Source organism: Eptesicus fuscus, chromosome 20, assembly GCF_027574615.1.
Source record: "Eptesicus fuscus isolate TK198812 chromosome 20, DD_ASM_mEF_20220401, whole genome shotgun sequence".
In the NCBI taxonomy this organism is placed as follows: Eukaryota; Metazoa; Chordata; class Mammalia; order Chiroptera; family Vespertilionidae; genus Eptesicus; species Eptesicus fuscus.
The window spans coordinates 41,442,030-41,462,133 of NC_072492.1; the positions used below are offsets into that span (position 1 = coordinate 41,442,030).

At 43.2% G+C, this 20,104-nt stretch overlaps 1 protein-coding gene across 1 annotated transcript in view; it reads left to right on the forward strand.

Annotated features, from left to right (window-relative positions):
• Positions 1–20,104, forward strand: part of SKAP1 (src kinase associated phosphoprotein 1) — a 269,123-nt gene that overhangs the window by 240,542 nt on the left and 8,477 nt on the right. Inside the window, exon 11 of the mRNA XM_054709246.1 lies at positions 6,754–6,854. Within this exon, the coding sequence (XP_054565221.1) occupies positions 6,754–6,854 (101 nt within the window). The remainder of the gene's footprint in view (positions 1–6,753; positions 6,855–20,104) is intronic.

Sequence of the window (20,104 nt, forward strand, 5' to 3'; positions counted from 1 at the left end):
GTCAGACCTGACAAGTGAGCGTGGGCTGAAGGATAGAATTGCTTGGTGATGCTGACTCCTGATGGCCCGGTTAGATTCCAGGCACATTTGGAAATGAATATGTAACAGGTTTGTTGAATACAAAATTACGTCTTATTCATCTCGGGCTGTTAACCGTGCTTCAGGCTGTTAGTGAGCCCATCCTTCCTAAGGTCAGGTGCCCCGCTAAAGCCCCCTTAAGTGGACCGAGGACCTCCTCTGTCACCGTCAGTAAAGGAATGTGTGTTGCAAGGGCCACCTCAAGGACATTGCATTCCACCAGCAAAGCCTCAATGGTGGCAGATTTTTTTTCTTAGAGATTCTATGAGGCTTAAGCCTAGGGATTCTTTTCCTCTTCCCTTCCCGGCTCCCTCTCCAATTCTCTGTTCCGGTTTTTTTTCCTCTTTTTCTTCTCTCTGCCTTTCCTTGTGCCTTTTCTTCTCTTCGTTACCCATTCAGCAAAACCCCTTTCCTTGGTTCATTCCCTACAAGAAAGCGAACATGTAACAGGTTTGGTGAAGGACCCAACTTCATAAATATCCAACTTCTCCCAAGTGGGGGAAGAGAGAGCAAAGAGTCGTGTGCAAAGCAGGAGAGAAAGAACAGAGGCGAGCACGGTGCAGGAGTGTTAGTGTAGCTTCAAGTAAGCACCTCATAACAACACGTGGCTTAGTCCATTCTGAAACCTATCCCCCTACTGTTTTCCACTTGCCGCACAGACTTCCAACCGAAAATCTGTTTCCTGACCCAGCCATGCCCCATGTGTGCCTTTTCTCTAATTTCCATCACCGGAGCAGGAAGGAAACACTTCATGTGGACAGCGAGGGTGGGATAACTGGAAGCTTCCTATGGCCAACTTGATAGTGAACTTCGTTCAGGAAGCAGCAGGCTTCTGGCAAAAGTCTCAGAATTCCGTTTCAGACTCCTCCTTCATCTCACTTCCTCCTTCTGCCTCTCTTTATAAGGTTCTTTTTGGGCGGTGGTGGGGGGGGTGGGGGGAAGGTTGAGGGAGATTTATTTCCTGTTTCAGCAGCTATAATTCAAGTAGGGTTTTTGTTTTATATTAAAAAGAAAACCCTTTCGTTCTTCATGCTTCCTGCCTCCAAAATAGGTGTCGTTAATGTGTAGTGAGCTCTAAACATGTTTCTGTGGTTTATACTTCCCACCAGTTATAATGATTGGTGACCTGGTGATTAAAAAAACAGAGGAGGACTTCTCGCTCTCTCTGCAGAATCCGAGGCAGGAATTTTTATGATTTGTGTTTACTTATTTATTTATTAAATTTATACAGTGCCTTTTCTCCCAAGGAGCTATAGCAACAGCAACACATACGTAACATCCAAATGTCTTCGCTTAGTGTTGTAACAGTTAAATATGAAGGTCCGGAGGCAGGGTAGGCAGCCACTGGAAGCCTGTAAAAGGCACGGAACTCTAGGACAATGTGAATTCCTGTGTAATAGACAAGCTACACAAGTTGGACTTACGTAGTTTTACATGCTACACAAGTTTGGCTCAATTCGTTTTTTCTCAGGTGACACATGCCTTTTGATCGGGGGGGGGGGGGGGGACATCTTTTCTCCTAAAAGATACTGTGGTTAGCAGGGTTACCTTTAAAATCCGTTTTCTCTACCATTCCAGGGATACTCCTTTCACCACCCCCACCCCCCAATGCTGCGCTTTCCCCTAATGGAATTGCTAACATTTTTAAAGCCCAACTAGATCGTATCAGAAGAGGAGGGGAAAAGGAATTCAGTTTACCCTTATTGGGTGTTAATGACCCTGTAAGATGTAATTTCTTTTATTTTATTCTGTTACCTAGAAAATCTATCACAGCCTTGTAGTATTGATTGTCCAATCTATAAAGAGCTTGGTTTACAGCATGACTGTTAGTAACAGGGTTATTTTAATGAGTGACTCTTCAACACCTCAGATGTTCACTGAATTCTAACCCATCAGCCTAACAGGCTAACGCTAAGTGTCTTCGGTGATGAGTTTATCTCCCTTTCCTATCATGAGAAGGCAATGTCCAGGTCACCAAAAATAAAGCTCATTCTGTGTTGTTTATATGAAAACTACTGGCCATTTGCTTGGGTATGCCATGTCAAATAAAAAGCAGGGATGGAGCCCTAGCCAGTTTGGCTCAGTGGTCGGCCTACAGACCAGAGGGTCCCGGGTTCAATTCCGGTCAAGGGCACGTACCTTGGTTGCAGGCTCCTCCCGGCCTGGGCCCTGGTCTGGGCTCGTGCAGGAGACAACCAATTGATGTGTTTCTCCCACATCGTTGTTTCTCTCGATCTTTCCCTCTCTTTTTCACTCTCCCTAAAAATCAGTGGAAAAATATCCTCAGGTGAGGATTAACAAAAATCTATATATATAAAAGCCTAATGTGCAAATTGTTCCCTCGGGAGTTCAACCAGGAGACTGGGAGTTCAATCTCTCGCTATGATGGGCACTGACCACGAGGGGGCAGTGCAGAATGAAGGAAGGCCCTGGGCAGCAGACAACAGCCTGGGAAGGAAGGCTCTGGCCAGCAGCTGGAAGGCCCCAATTGGCCCTGATCACTGGCCAGGCCTAGGGACCCTACCCATGCATGAATTTCATGCACCAGGCTTCTAGTAATAATAATAAATAATAATAATAATAAATAAAAAGCAGAGACAGCGACACAAATCACCCTTAGATGCATCAAACCTCTGACCAAGGGAGATCTTGAAACAGTTTATTTTCACTCTGAAATTGTGGGTGAACTCAGCCAAAAAGGAGCCCATGTTTAGTAGTTTCTGCAGCGTAGAAAAATGGTCACTGATGAGCATTCCATCCCTGAGGCATTCTGTCCACTTTGGTGCCCGCCAATGGGGTGAACTATTACACAAAAGAAACAGAGGGACGCCAGAGAGGTATTTGCAGCTCTTACTTTCTGAAACTTATTTCCCAAGACCAAACATGAGTTAATGATCAGCCAGCTACAATTCTGGCCCAATAAAAGGAGCACGGGAGATGAGAATCTAGATCTGTGAGTGTTCTCACTTTGAGATCATAGTTGTAACATTAAGGATCATAACTTCAAAAGTCAAGATTAAAGAGCTATAAAACCAAGCAAATGGTATGGGTCAGTTGCTCTTCCTGTTCTGACGTCATAGTCAATGAGCTTGGCACATTTTTTCATGCGTTTCCTTCTGAATTAGTTAATGTGGTATCAGACTGAGACGGCTTTATTGGACTGAACACAGTGGCCTTTTCAAGTCCTTTCCAACGGGCCACTGCTTTGGCCTTCTTTGTCCAAGTCTTACCAACCCAGGCTCTAGCAAGGACTGGCTTTCCGTGTCTTCTCATTCTCTTTCTCTTTCCTATAATTCGTTACGTAGTTGGACCCAATGCCAGGCCTTGTTGGCACAGTCCTTTTGCTCATCAAGAAAATGTAGACACACGCTGACCTGCCTTGAGCCCCTTTCTCTTGGTCACAGCTTGAGTTCTGGAACTACCCAATGTCCCCCAAACAAAAGCTCAAGGTGACATATGAACTCTGGAAGGAACTTAGTCACGTTCTGTTGTCCCTAAGGAAGGCTTGAGGCAGAAAGGTGTCCTGTTCCTTTCACCTTAGAACTCTCCACATCATAGAGGCTCATTTCCATTACCGGAGAACTTACTATCACTGGTTATAAAGAACTTGGTGTGGAATGACAAATGCTTTGCAGTAACTACCTAGAAAAGAGAGAAAAACAATATTTTTTTAACTTGGTCTGTTGCTTTTTTTTTCTATGACATTTTGTTTACTGGAGCTTAGCTTCTCTTACATGAGATAAAGAAAATAAGATGCTGCCCCCCCCCCCTTATTTTTCTCTGGTAAAATTCCTCAGCTCTGCTAGCAATTTAAAAGCCGTGATCATACCCATTAGCTTCTCCATCATTGTAATTGTTGTTAATTGTTATAACTGTTTTAGTTATTAGTGTTGTCGTTATTGCTCTAGGTCCTCTGTCTGTTTTATGCTGAATATATTAGTGCTTTGCTTTTGAATTACCAGGCTTTATTTAGTGCAGAGTTACTTTTTTTTTTTTTAGAGGTATTGAGAAATACTGGCATTAAGCTTTATTCTTTTGTTTTTCATTCCAAATGGACAGACTGGAAAAAAAATAATTAGATGGAATAATGTCCTCAAAATGAGAATGAGGATGTTTTGAATTAATTAAGTGGTCAGAATGCTGCACCATTTCTGATCTCAGAGTGCTGCCTCCCCGGCTGGATGGTAGGCCTGAGGGCAAGGACCAAATGTGGCCAATGTGGAATTCCCAGCATCTAGCAGAGTCCCTAGCACTTAGTAGGTGCTGTGTGCATGGTTGTTGAATGCTGAGGAATGAATGCAGTGAAGTTGTGTACACTCTTATGCATGAATGCAAACCACACATATGTTATACATGGAGTTTGCAATAGTAAGACCAATCTTGTCCAGTTAAGGTGTTCCTTCTCCCTGATTTCCTTAATGCCAGAATACTTCTGTCCAAATAGCAAGTCTAACCTTTTCCTCATGTTTAGCCTTTCATTCTGCTTATTTTTCAGAACTTTTTTTTTTTTGTCATGGTTCTGATGATTCCAGTTCTTGGATGAGGCTGACCTATCTCCTGGATTCCTGAGCTCTATCTTCTTTTGGCCTTCAGCTTATAAAGAACTGAAGGCATTTTCTATCTTTTTTTTTTTTTTTTCTTGGAAGATTTTCCTTTTCCTCCTAACTTCTTCCTTTCTCTGATCTATTGTGCTTTTAGAATAGGTCTTTTTTCAGGTGTTCTCCCCAGATGCCTTATATCCTCAATATCAAATCTTCTTTTTTTTTTTTTTTTTACATATATACCCAAAAGGCACTCATGGTCTTAGGCACTATCCCACATCCAGGCATGTGGGGAGCAATTCCCTGCAATGACCATCTGCTAGGCCAGAAAAAGCCAAGATAATGTTGTCAGTCTTACCATTTGGATATATCATTGTTTTAAAAATCTACTTTTATAAATTTTCTCTACCATGTTATATTGATGTCAGTATACTTTTTACCCCTAAATTTAGTCAAACTCTCTGGGTGATTAATCAACTCCATTCCAACTGCTTTCACTTTTCAGGGACTGATATTTCTCTATTATTTCATGCACTGATATCCAAGAAATATATACCTTGTCCTTTCAATAGTTAGCATTTTTATCCCAAAGTATTGTTTCTTCCAAAAATAGTCCTAACTGTGGCAGAATATTTCCAGCATAGTTGTCTTGTTTGCTGCCCTCTATTGTCTACTGCATATACAAGCCATTTTCTGTGTAAAGAACACATGCCTGAGTTTCTGTATGGTTAACATTTTTACTTCTGTTTATAGTATCTGAGTCTTAGCTAAATAGCTCTGTACCACCTCTGTTTTTGTGTGCTTTAAGCTTCCTACTAAAGTTCTTTTCCAGAGACATATATAGGGATGTTGTTCCCCTGTGCCTTTATTTTTTAAATTGCTCATAAGTTAATAACAAGCAGAAAAAAAGGAAATATAGCCAGGGCCTCTGTCCCTCCCCCCACTTCCCCCCACACACACACACTGCCCCACATCTATTCCCACCCTCAGCAACTAGCACCATTACTCCTCAAGGGAGGGTCAAGGCAAATTAAGGGAAAGATAGAAACTGGTAAAAGAGGGTCCCCAAAAATCACTTAAATTTTAATTAAAACCCAGGACTCCTGACTCCCAATGATAGGAATTTCACCTTTGGTAGGTGCTTTGCTTAAAGCGCTCATAGATAGCCTCCTAAGGAACAGGGAGCATTGCCACATTATCCCTGGTCTAGTGGGTATTAGCTCTCCTGCCATTCAAATCCCCAGATCCTCTCCCACTTTGTACTCTAGTGTTTAACCTTTCCGGGTAGAAGAAGATCAATACAAATTCTTCATTGTTAAGAATCGATGGCTGTCCTGTGGCATCACTGCCATCTAGTCTTGCTGAGAAGCTCAGTAAATCTCTCCAGCTGCTTCTAAAGCTTGGTTTGTCGTCTTGAGTTGCTTTCATTTTTAATGCAGATCACTTTGGTTTCTGTTCCCCTGAGGGCCTGCAGATAAATCTTGGCAGACATGTTCAGGATCTACAAATGAGATGCTGGAAAAGGGCCAGCCCACCCAGAATTTAGTTGTAATGGATGAGACACCCCCTTGGTTCCACTTAAAGACTGAGCTATTTGTTTCCGTATTTATTGGTGATTGCCTCATATAGTACCTGGGTGGGAAGTGTCCAGGATGAAGTTCCTCTGTAACAGAGGAGGCCAACATGTGAGACTGTGATGCAGACACATGCTGGTTGACTCAGCCTCTCTTGTAAATAGGAAGTCAGAGACTTACCCCATTCCTTCAAATGCGTAATGAAGAGAAGCACTGATGGTGTAGACGCCCTGGATCAAGAAAGTCCAGCAGGAAATCTCTTTGTGCTGCTGACGTACAAGCCAAGTGAAACATTACCTGCCTGGTTTTCTTTTGTTAATAAATGAATATATTTATCATATTATTGAACAGCATCCGACTAAGGGTGATCTGTAAATATTTAATGTTAGTTAATGATCTCCCTCTCCCACAGTCCTGTGCTCATGCTGAGTTTTTAGCTGTATCTCATCCCAGCCACCCTGAATCTTAGGTTTCCTAGGGGCAATATAGAATCCTGGTTTCCATTTGCAGCAAAAATGTGGGCTCTATGGTTAACTTTGATTTCTCCTCTCTTTGATCAGTGGACTATGCCAGTTATTACCAGGGCTTATGGGATTGCCATGGTGACCAGCCAGACGAACTATCCTTCCAGCGGGGTGACCTCATCCGCATTCTGAGCAAGGTAAAGACATAGAGGGTGGGGCTTGGATCAAAAGTTTATTTTTTCACTCTTGATGATGTAGTCACTATAACCAGAATTATTCCATGTCATACACTTCTCTTGTGTGTATTACATGGTTGCCTCACACATAAATTCCCATTGATTTATAATTCTTAGGGAAATTTTTAATTGAAAATTCAGACCCAGAAACCAATTTTCAAGTTTAAAAATACAACAAGGTAGACATAATACTAAAACTATGCCAATCAAAATTTGATCTTTTTAGGGTCTTGTGATATTTAAAAGGTCATTACTATGTACATAATTTATTATCATATAATACTCTTAAAAACATTCTGGATAGATCAGATGCCTTGTTTCATTTATAAATAAACAAGACTGTAATATAGTTATGTATGGAGGGAGGAGTCAGAGCTAGCTAGCTCAATTGGTTTGAGCAAGTGCTGATAAGACCAAGATAGTGACTCAAACCCCACAGGGGCCAGCTAACTTTATTCTCTTCCTCAGTCACAAAGTTACCCCTAGCCCCAGCTAATCATCTCACAAATAGTGTTGCTGATCACAAAAGAATCGGGGGAGAAAAAAGGACAGATTAGTATAGATCCATCACCTATGTGAAAAAGATTCAGAACTGATGGGCTACAGAGGAATCAGTAGCATTATCTTTGTAATGAAATACTACACATTCTGTATAAGTGGACTAAGGAATAGGTCCCTGAAAAAAAAAAAAAAAACTTATTAAAAAGTTCTTTCTCTTGCCCTGGCTAGTGTGGCTCAGTTGGTTAGAGTGTCATCCTATACACCAAAAGGTGGTAGGTTTGATTCAGAGCACATACCCAGGTTGTGGGTTTAATCCCCAGTCGATGTTTCTCTCTCAAATCAATAATTTTTAAATGTTTGTTGTTGTTTTTTACAAAGTTCTCTCTCTCTCTCTCTCTCTCTCTCTCTCTCTCTCTCTCTCTCTCTTTCTCAGTCAATCAAGATCTACAAACAAGTTTTTGAAATAGGCACAATTTGCTCTTTAATTGATGAGTATGTGGATTCCATAAAACAATACTGAAAACCCACTGTGTCACTAACCCATCATTTGCTGTTTATCTAAAGGTTTGTCTCAATTTAAATATACCATAAGCTCCTTAGGAAACACCAGGGCTGACCCAAGATACCTTTCAGTGGTTCCCACGAGTGCCCTCTGACCCAGGACCAAATTCAGACCTCACTCTTTTCAAGAGAGTATAGGAGGCCTGCAAGAGCCCTGCTGAGTGAGATCACAATCTTCTAGCAATTTCTTCCAGAGTCCTAATTCACCACCACCCTGGTGCCATTCCCGTGCAGCTCTAATACACCAAGAATAAATTGGAAGCAAAGAAGGGAGTGGACATTGGCCTGATTGGTATTTCAAATGCCCGAAAGCGAGGTTTGCGTGTAATAGAATTTGTGTACATTACCACGCTGGCATTATAGGGGTAATCGAGTTATCCACTCAGGTGTGACCAGGCCTCTGTTTGCCCAGAGCCTGCAGGTGAACAAATTAACTGTTTACATTGTCTGAGGTGCCTGCAGCAGGAGGTGGAGAACAGAGCCAGACTGTCTGCTGGCCTTCTCTCCCGGTCATGATTATTTTGTTTGTTTTGCATGTCTTTTGCCTTTGTTAATGGCTTCTCACTGGGGGTCCCTTTCCTCCATTTAGAAGTGGCTGTGTGGTGACTTGCCCAGCAGTAAGGAGCTGTCTGTAGTTACCATGGCTGTTGTGTTTTTAAGAGATACCAAAGAACCTGGGAACCTCCCCACCCGTGTTTCTTTTTAACCAATCTTCCTTCCCTTCCTCCATTAATAAAAGCTAATCCTGCCCTAACTGGTTTGGCTCAGTGGATAGAGCATCAGCCTTCGGACTGAAGGGTCCCAGGTTCGATTCCAGTCAAGGGCATGTACCTTGGTTGCAGGAGGCAGCTGATCGATGTTTCTCTCTCATTGATATTTCTAACTCTCTATCCCTCCCCCTTCCTTTCTGTAAAAAATCAATAAAATATATTTTTTTAAAAATAAATAAATAAAAATAAAAGCTAATCCTATCTAATAAAGAGGGAATGTGCTAATTGACCATCACTCCGTCATAAAGATGGCTGCACCCACAGCTGAGGCCAAGTTCCCATAAGAAGCCTTAACGAGCAATCAGCAGGGACCTGAGGCTACACCCCCCTCCTGCTGCTGGGCCAGAGGACCTGAGGCTGGCGGGGCTTGACAGGGGGACCTCAGGCCATGCCCCCCACCCAGCGGGGCTTGACAGAGGATCTCAGGCTGTGTCCCCCACCTGGTGGGGCTTGATGGAGGACCTCAAGGCATGACCTCCGCCCCGGTCTGGGCTGGGGGACCTCAGGCCATGCCCCCCATCCTGGCACCAGGCCAGGGGACCTGAGGCTACACCCCCTCCCCGGCAGGGCTTGACAAGGGTGCGACTGGCCGGGTCTGGATCTAGCCCAATGTGGGGGGAGGGGGCATCCAGGTCTGGGTCTCACGCGATTTTGAGGTGCATGTGGGTGGGCAGGGACTTGACTCTGGGTCCCGTGGTGTGCCCCAGACTCTGACAGAAGGAAGGTTTTCATATACATTTTACTAATTTTCTTTCATCTCTGACACTTCTATTATAGAGAAAGGCAAATAGCAATATTAAATTATTTCCTCTAGTTAATCCCCTTTTAATGTGCACTAATTTCGTGCACCGGGTCACTAGTATATCATAATTTAATTTGGTGAGAATACCTTGCTACCCTGGTTCTATCAGGCTTCCTTCTCCATCTCTGGAAGGTCATGAGTCCATTTCATCCCTCACCATTGTAGTAGCACATCTCTTTCCCCAAAAGCCACACCAGCTGCCTCCCCTCTATCTCCATGTTGCTAATTTCTGCACCGCAGAGGAGGAAATGAGCAACTAGAAGCTCAACTGAAGTTTCCCTCATAAAGCTTCATTCCCGTTAACATTGGCTTAGGGAGCCTTTCGGATTGAATTTACCTTTATTATATTACCTAACTCAATAAGAGTCCTTGGACAGGAAGGCACCTTAAAAGGCCACCCAATCCATTCCCTTGCCTCTTAAGAAACCCAAATTAACGGATTCAGACAGATAGAAAAGGAGATTCCACTACCGTTCCCAATTGTCTGTCTACTCAGGTGTTCGGTAATTCCTTATCTCTGGAATTTTCTCCCATGTGGATCCTAAACTCATTCCACTTTAGCCCTAGCTGGCTTCTTTTGTTGGAGTCAGTCACAGTCTGCAGCCAGGAGGAACAAAATTGACCCAAGTTGAGGTTAGTCCAGAAAAACAGTTCTAGAAATCTCCATTTTACTTTCTCTCTGGCCAGTAGAACCTGTGTCAGGCAGGAAAGGCCAGCTGTTTAGGAACCTGAATACGTCTATTTCCCTGAGAAATGCAAGACAAGAAAGACTCAGCCGGGTGCAGCTTAGCTAACCTAGACCAGTTTCCTGAGCTGTAAAATGAGGGAGTTCTGATGGATGACCTCTGAGGTTCCTTTCACCTCAAACATTACCTGATACTGCAAAACCACTGAAGAAATTCCACACACAAAAAATGCATTTATTCAGATTAAGTGAACAAACATTTCCAATTATGAGCTCTTTTGTTTTTGGCCATCATAAATGTATCTGGTCCCCCACCCCCTCTCATTATATGATAAAAGAAGGGGAAATATTTTGAAGGGGATGGGTGGATAACAGAAATGGCCCCAGGACAGGGAAGTGAGTTGGAAGTGGGGCGGGGAGGGTGGTGTGGGGAGGGAGAGAGATACAGCTTTATTCTTAGGGTCATGCTGCCCCCTACTGTTTCTTAATAATTGCCCACCTATGACCCAACCTTGAATCCTAGAATCCTAGGGCCAGGGGAGGTTGTTAGGACCTAGAGCCTTAGGGCAGGAAGGATCCAAAGAGTTATTTACTCTTTAAAAAAATAAAAAAATAAAAATCCAGAGAGGATGACTGACTGGGTAAGAAAGAGGTACCCCATAGATAACCAAATGCCCAGTCACCTGTTCTATTCTTTTTTTTGTTGTTCTTTTTTTTTTTGTTCTTTTTTTATTTTATTTTATTTTTTTGTTCTATTCTTAAGGACGCGCAAGTCGGTAGCCGATGGGTTACTTGTGTGACCTTGAGCAAAGTCACATAATCTGGTTACTCCTCAGTCTCCCCATCTGTAAAAATTGGGCTACTTTCTACTCATAGGGTATTGTGACGCTTACATTAGAGAATTTGTGTAAAGAAGTGCCTGGCATCTAGGAAACGGTAACTATCCACCCCCCTTTTCCACTAACAAACTTTTTGGGTCAATGTTGGATACAAACTAGAAGTTCAATAAACTATTGGTGACTTGAGAGAGGAAAAAAGGTAGCCTGTCCTGCCAAGATCCCCTCATGGAGATGCTCAAAAGCACAAAATGTTCTCACTTGGAAATAAAAAAAGTGAGGAGGCCTACATGGAAATCCCCCATGTCACTTCTGGTCTGAGATTTCATCCCTGACAGAATTGCTCAAACTTCTCCTTTGAGGAGAGGCCGGAGCCATGTATCCAAGCTCTGAAACAGTGGCCAGTGGCATAGTCAGCAGGACTCCCGCTGACCCACCCCTAACACATCCATACCGTCCTCAGCCCCATGCCGTTTCATGCCCACTTAAGCCACTGAGTTCCAATTTGGGCCTTAAAATATATTAAAGGGAGATGTTAATAACAAAGCAGATCTGTGCACCCAGCGATGGTGACGTTCCCTCATTCCTTTCGGACCCAGTTAGTTCTGAATAGCTCTTTCCGACGACGCAGGGACTGAGCTCAGCTTCCGCCCGCCCGGTGCAGGGGCGCAGCTCAGGCCACAGCGGGGTGTCTAGCGCTCTTCAGTGCCTCCAGATTGTGGCGCTTGTGCAGGTTCCCTCATACGTAACCGATGGCTCCTGAGAGCCTGCCTCTCGTAAATTACTTCCCACGATGCCTGCGACCATGGCAGAATTCAAGTTTGAATAGAGCAGGAAAAAAGGTGTTTGAAAGGCCTGTTCACTCAGCTGCATTTTAATTTCCTTTTCAATCTTGTCCCAATTAATTTCACAGAATTAATCTCACAGAAGCAACTCGGCAGCATTGAGGCTGCGGTTTTAGTGTGGCGGTCGCTCTGCCTGAACATGAAATAGGAGCTAATATAAAAATCCATCTGCTGTGTTTGAAATACATGCCGGCTGCTGCTCAGTCCTGTCTGACATTCCAAACATCAACAGCGGGGAAAAGTGATTTGGGGGTTAGTGGCCATCAGTACTTGGCAGGGGTTCAACAACAGGTGTACTCCAAAAACCCATTCAGCCTGGGCACCAGGCATGACAGGGCAGGTGCTGAATCACCCTCCGTGCAGTAACGCTGTGTTCTGGCTTAGTTTCTCTTATGTGCGGATCGCAAGGCCCTTCTGTGGACCAGCTCCGCTATGGGCATTTGTTGTCAGTGGGGGAAGGGGCGGTAAGAAGCCTCTATTTGGATAAGACAAGTCACAGGTCCGGCTTTCAGAGACGTGACTCTGTCTTCCTGGCTCCAAGGTCTCTCGCCATAGTACCCTTTTCCTAAGTAATAAAAATGCTTGTTTCACTATGCAAGATAACTTACATGCCCATTTAAAAACTAAGCCTCCTTTTCCGGAAGTCGTATATAGTGGTGACGTGAGCTGTCCAGCAGATAAGGGTGAATTAAAGAGAGGACGAGAGAGAAACTCCTTCTCAATTGACTAGAAAGGACAGGAGGTCCCGGAATGATGTCTTGCACTTAAGGTAAACCAAGTCAGCAGGCTGCATCTCTTGGGCTTACGTTGTGTGCTTCATGAGTTGGCCTTAGGCTCCTCCCAAGATTAGTCCAGCTACTTATTCCCATGGAAACCAGCCTCGCGGCAACAGGTTGGCCACCACATAAGGTTTATACTTACATGGCAGCTTAGCTGGGGTGGAAAGACACTCTTGTGGCCCAAACACACCCACTTTGGTTGTCTTCTCTGCTGGTGCAGTTGATATGGAAACAGGGACTCTCATAGGCAAGGCCATGTTTCACATCTAACACATGATGCTGTGAGATGGCCATGGGCTTTATGTGGACGAGGGTGGACTGATTTTGTCACCCTGAGTGACATTTAGCTTCCAGCACTGGGTTGGAGCTACATGAACTCAGGCCGAATCCTAGCTCCAACCCCAGCTCCTAGTGATCCGAATGCAGCAGGCCCGTTCCCAGCACACCTGGTCTATGTTAACAAACTCCCTGTCTGTTATAATGGGATTTTGAAAGCCCAGTGTTCTCCACCTACGCCCTCCAAGGACTACTGAAAGAGTGTAGACCTTTCCCCTCCCTTGACCCCCAGCCCCTCCAAAAGAGACTTGTATGTTGTAAAAATTATCTGAACGCAGCAGTACTTCCTCTTTAAGTGTGCTTAGTTGAATGTGACAAGAACCCTCATAAAAACAGATAAGTTAATTCCTTCAATTGCTTTAAATGAAGGGGTGTGTGGGCGTGTTTTTTGTTTTGTTTTGTTTTTAATTTCAGGGCTCTGAGGGAAAGGAGGTGTTTGGTGACATCTAGTGTCCATTTAGGACTTCCTCAGGCACCATTAGCCTCTGCTTGGCAGAGTGGGGGATGGGTGAGGTTATTTCGGAGGTAACCCGTGGGTAGTAAGTAGGGAGAATATAGGCCTGGGGGCTGGCTGCCCAAACAGTGTGATGAAACTGATCAATGCTTGTCAAAGAGCTATTATTCACCTCTGACCTAACCAAAGGGGGCGGGTAAGGGGGATACCATCGGAAAATATCTGTTCTTATTTATGATGATAAGAAAGAGGAGCAGAAGCTGTCCCCACCACCCCATTTCATGTTAACAAGCAGGTCAACACTGTGCTGTGATGACGAAGATGATGATGATGATGGTGTTCTCTCTCATTAATAACCCCTATGGGAGGCTATAGAGTTAGGAGGATGGGAATGGGATTTGGGGTCAGCTGGAAGGCAACGGTCATACACCGGTCAAATTCAGTAGAGGCCATTCCTTTCCCCCAGACAGGAACCAATCGTCTAGAACAAACCCTGGCAGCCTCATTCCTTCCAGGTAATTTTTATAAATGAGGGGACACCCCTTCCAAGAGAGGACAAAAGGGAGAGGGTGTTTGTGTGTGTGTGTGTGTGTGTGTGTGTGTGTGTGTGTGTGTGAGTGTGTGTGTGAGTGAGTGTGTGTGTGTGTGTGTGTGCAGATGCATGCATATAAACCTGCTAATAAGAGTCCAAACTGCATATCCACTGTATCCTCCAAACCTGGCCATTTATTATAAAACCCATTTATTTTTAAAAAGAATAAAATTGGCATTTTGCACTTTAATCTCCTTACTCCTAAACTGTCGTCTGGATGGGACCTTTCATTTTCTACACACACACACACACACACACACACACACACACACACACTCACACACACCTTTCAGTCAGGTGGAAAGTCCTAGATCAAATAATTAACTGAGGCCCCGACAGAAATGTTTACCTAGAACCATATAAGCCATGGCAGGTTTAGGTTAATGCTCAGAATAGCCCGATGCTTTACAAACTCCAGTGTAAAAAAAAATTCCAGCCATTTATTTTGCAGTGAATTTATAACAAGTGCTGTTAAAGTCTTCGTCTTTTGACAGAGGTAATAATAAATTCACTGTTAAAGACGGTAGTTTAATTCCTTATACCTCCAATACTGCACAGAATAAACCATATTCATCACTGAGTAATTTTTTACCACATAAATCTTTAAAACTAACCGGTGAAGGCTGTTGAGGCTGAAATATTGTGAATTTATTAGATATGCCCATGTAGTATTGGATTCAGAGGTTTCCATTCGAATATATTATGGGGGAAATTTGTGTCTTTAACGGTGACATTCCCTCCATTTCCCACTGCCAGTATTATAACAAGCAGCTCCTCCAGAGTCAACTGCACGTTTATTAGACAGAGATTTAGTAATAAACTCCTCACTAATCTGCCAGAGAGGCTGCATGACATTTCGGTGAGATGCTCTATTTAAAAGGAGTCACAAAAGCTTTGTTTCTGTGTAATTATTTTCTCAAAAGGAACTCAGCCTCCCCAAACCTCTGTCTGCCAGTGTTTCTTGGTGGTGTATGCATTCAGCTCTCCAACCAAACCAGCAAAATATTGAAGCAAATTATAACCTCATTGCAAATGAGGTTATAGGATTAGCAATGAGGGGTTTGGGGTAATTGGTGAGAACACAGAAAAGCTGGAATTAGCAGACATTGCCAGACGTATGGTATTTAAGGCTAATAAAAAGAGTATATTGCTTATCAAACGAGAAATAAGACAATGGTTTCAGAAAACTTGTTCTTTAAAATCTTTCATCCTGACATATGACACAGTAATGATACAATTACATGCTCAGAGTTGAACAAAAATCTTTTTACTCTACCATATTAATTTTGAGTGAAAATCTGTGCCTGTTAGATGATAATATTCTGAGCCTTTCTTATGATTTGCTAGTGACGTGACATTTAAACTAACCAACTGATTATATCAAATTGTAACACCCTCTCCAGCTTCATTAAGGAAACATTAATATTGCTAGAATGAAAAATATATTTTCTTTTAGTTGCAGAAATGTGCATCATCTTTTTAGCAAAGAGCTTCAGCGGCTTCTCTCTTCCCACTAATATTTTGTATTTGGGGAAGGGTTCCAGATACAAAAAACTTCCAAGGAGCACTGAACTTGAAGATATTTTAAAAAATAAAATACAATAGGTTTCTAACTGTTAAACAAAGGAGAAAAATCTCCTGGCAATGCAAGACTGCAGCCCATCAGAATAATTATGAAAAGACAGACCCGGCTAGAAAGATAAGCATAATACCAGCAATTAATATTCAGCATTCACATTATAGTCAAGAGGCTGTGTTTTTCTTTGTGATGTGGCTCATAAGCTAAGAGTGTTGGGAGCCAGACTCAGCTCTGTCTTCTTTTTGTGCATGAGGATTAAGGAGAAAAAAAACAGCAACAACAACCCTGCTCCATCTGTAAATGAACAAACATCTTGATTTTATAGCTATTTGCTCTGTAAAACTGAGGAATGAAACAAAAATTACTGGATGCCTAAGTAACACTTTAATTCTGAATTCATTTACGCGGTAGCTATGTAGTTGTCACAAACCATAATGCAGTATTTAATTAAAATAACAGAAGTGCATCTAGACATGTCCTGGGGTAGCTATCACCAAATTATAGTCTATGCCACCCGTATTTTATTTATGAAATGGCAGATTCTAAGGTGCAAAGAGGCTGATTCAAAAGCATAAACATTTTAAACCTGCATCTTTAGAAAGGCTTTTTTTTTTCCTGCTGCGTCTTTAAATTTTTTTCCTTCTTTTTTCAGTGGGATTGTTTGGATGTCCATAAATATCTCTCTTTCTAACTCTCGCTTTTCAACTATTGACCTCCTGAGTCTTCTAACTGTGAAATCCCCCGTCTGTTGTCATGGAAAGGCTTGTGAGGTATCACAGGAGCCACCGCAAGCGTGGGACATCTTAACGGAACCTGGGAGTGGATTCCGAGAGGACAGGGAAAAAAGCAAACCCTTTTCAGGCTCGGCGTGCTTGTTCCCGTACAATCTGCCTTACACTTTTCCCCCCACCCATAAGTACCAGCTACGGCTTACAGGCTTGTGGATGTTCGCATGCAGACATACTGCTCTTTTTCATAAACGCATAGCATCTATCTTACACGCACCCACCATCTGTCTCCTCGTTCACATTGGCTGTCCCATCCAGCTCCTTGTCTGCAGAATTATGTTCAGCAAGGTCCCGGTTTATAGGAAATAAATAATGAAAATGGAATGGACTGCGAAAGATAATCGAAACATTCAAATTGTTATTTTTCACTGTACTTTCCGCAAACAGAGCATCTATAAACACCCAGCAAAGGTGCTGGCTGGTTCCTAAAAAGCAACACCTTATGGAACATGCCGACCCGGTGGGTCTCTATACGGTATCTTTCCTGTTCTGTCTCTCTTGCTTTTTGATATTCCAAGATCGTGCCATTTTTAAATGGTCAATGATGTGGTGTTATTTTCATTCTCTCTGCTTAATATTCATCCTGTCTATAATGATGTTTCTGTCATCGTTGATCCTCTATAAAGTAATCCTAAGAATTATAGAATAGAAACAAAATTGCAATCACCGTTTTAAAGAAAATAGCCCCTGCAATTATTGTATAAAGATATTCCAATAATAGTATCATTTGATCACAGCCTGATCCTACCGCTCGGTTCTTTTGGAGAAAGGGTTTCTTATACACACTTGTAATTATTTTAGCCCCTTTCACAGGTCACATAGAAAGTTAATTTCAATCGCTGCTAATTTCCGTCCAACAAGAGTGCGGTACTTTAAACCACCCAAAATAATTGGATTCAAAACAAATTTAGGAAATTGAGTGTGTTAGAAAGCAAATAAAAATATCCTTTTGGTAAGAAGGAGGGTGAAAGTAGTAAAAATGGCCTTTTTTTTTTTTTCTCTCCCTTCTTTCCCCTTCACAACTTTGCCATTAAAGTTGCACCTACAGCTAGAAGTTTGTCCGTGAAAAATGGTCATTTTGTTTCTCTGCTCAAAGAATGTTATTAAAATGCTAATTTAAAAGAAAAAGGAGTTAAATATCTAGCGATGGTGCATTCTAATTGCAACCATAATGAGCTCTCTAAATGTGCGTGCCCCTGACACACACAGAGCATAAACAGCAGTAAACAGATCATTAGTACCCGCGTTCATTTATTCTGGCGACCTTACCATGACCCCACCGAGGGTAGGGTGAAAAGCAGGTGGATCTGGCTGTGACACCCCCTAGAGGGATCCAGGAAATGAAGCTATAAGCGGTTGTCATGGAAACGCCTATGTGTGCAGATGATGTAACACACCGGCAGGCTGTAGGGCTCCGCAACTGGGACGCTGCCTTTCCCTCGCCGGAACAATCTTGAGGATTAAATTATTCATTTCTTTAATTCACAAAGCAAAAGGAATCCTAATTTTCTTGATGTGCAACTCCCTTCCATTTGTCTAAGGTCTGGAACATGGTGACTTGTCGTCTCCTCATTCTCCGAAACCTACTCCAAGCTTGCTTCCTATAGTCCAAAACCCCGAATCACAGAATCTGGCAAAATCAAGCGGGGGGGGGGGGGAAAGGGAGCAGAAATCTGACACTCAACATCTGTACTTAACGAGAGAAACACCTAAGATTTTTAAGCTAAAATAAAATAATACAGTGTCCCCTTCTGATGCGGGCCTGTTGGCCTGCGACTAAGTGTGTACCTGTCCTGAACAAGATGGCTTTGTTTAGAGGAGGGCAGGGTCAAACCTACACCCGATGCAGACAGCGTAAAGCAGAGCGGCGCCAGCCCCAGATGAACACAGCACCCTAGCAAGGTGCAAGAAAAAGAGACAGGAGGAAACGAGCATCTGCTCACCCCCTCTCACGTCCAATTGAGGGGATCGAGATTAATAAAAATAATTCTTTGGAGAATGATTCCACTCTATCCTGCCCTGTTTTGCGCCAAACAGCCTCAATAACCTTACGGCAACAGTAGAATAACTTTTCTCCTTTTTTTTAAAGGAAGCCGAAAAGACCATCTCTGGAAATTATTTTAAAATAAAAAATACCCCGGCCTGTGCCTCCTCCCCAGCCCCCTCCCCGCTGCACTTTAGATGAACCTGTGATATTGTAGCAATGGCCCTTGAAGTGCAGTGGGGAGGTGATTTAGGAGAATATTAAAGGCAATGTGGAGATTCAAGGCGCCTCTCTCAGGGAGAGCTGGAGAAATACGCAGCACAGATGGGCCGAGCAGATTAAACATTTCCGTCACATTGTTTCCAAATTGTGTTGTGGTGCCTGAGGCTGGTACTGCGGTCAGAGCAAAACAGAGCGGTTCAGAGCTGCGAGCTGCAGTTTATGGAATACATATTAATACGCAGGTCTCACATGGTATCACAATTCTATCAGCTCCGAAGTGGTGCTGTCTCTATTGTTCTGAATTCTGCACTTGGCACCTTGCATCCTCTCAGCGGCAAAGTGTTTACCTTCCCTTGATCTTCCCTCTGTTCTTTAGGCAAAGTTCAGGCTGTGTGTTTCTTTCTGGTCTCTCTTTCCTTGCAGCCCTGTTCCGCCTTCCCTCTTCCCTTCACAGCTTATGATTTTTCTGTCATGCACACTATGAGTTCTGCACACACTTCCATCGCCAACAATGTCCAGTTTGTCCACAGGGTCCTGCACACCTCCCTGGCCTTGACTTGATCCTTATCCACTCATACCCATTGCAGGGCATAAGCTTCAGACTTGAGGTTGAATGTTCCCTTGCTCTGGAGTGTTCTGCTCCTCGGAACACTTGGCTAGGGAGCGAGTTTTGTAGAATTGTTGCTCTGTACCCCACCCCCCAATTGCTCTCACTGAACACCCAACCTTTCCATGTTCCCTTTCTTACACTCACATACCTTTCCCGCACTACCCCGAATCCAGGCCCATCGACCTCCCGGCTAGCAAATTCTCTGAAATGTAACAATACACTGGGTCAACTGAGGCAAATTTCGTGATTCATTTTTATTATTCATAGACCAAGACTCTGAATAATGGAGGAAAGAGAACATGATGGCCAACAACTTAAAACACGGTGGTAATAGTCTGGAGAGGCCGCCAAGGTTTCAGCCAAGCGCTGAGCTCTGAGCTTTTCACAGGTTTCAACACCCCTAACCCACTGTCCACCCAACCGACCACTTCCTTTCTCCTTCTGCAGAACCGCTTCATAAAACCACTTGTGCTGAAAAGCAGGCACCTGTTTGTCTCTGGTGAGCAATTCCTGTCCCCAGCCTGGTTCTCCTCGGCAGTAGGAAGGGTGCTGAGTTAGAGCCCTCAATTTATTTGATAATTTACGATATCCTCAGGAAGCATTAAATTTCCAAAGCTGGATTTTAAGAGTAGAGAAACTGTGGGCCAATCCAGAGTAGAAATAGGATATTTTCGGCTGACCCTGGAATATTACAATCTACTCCACCTAGGAATTCAAATTCCCCATCTTTACTAATGGTAATGTATGGTGCACAAGCACTGATAGAGAAACAAGCAATCATAAACAAATAATTCTGTGATTGGCCTTTCCCATACATTTATCAAGCACTTATTGATCTTTCATGTTAGGGGGCTGATGGATGGTTCT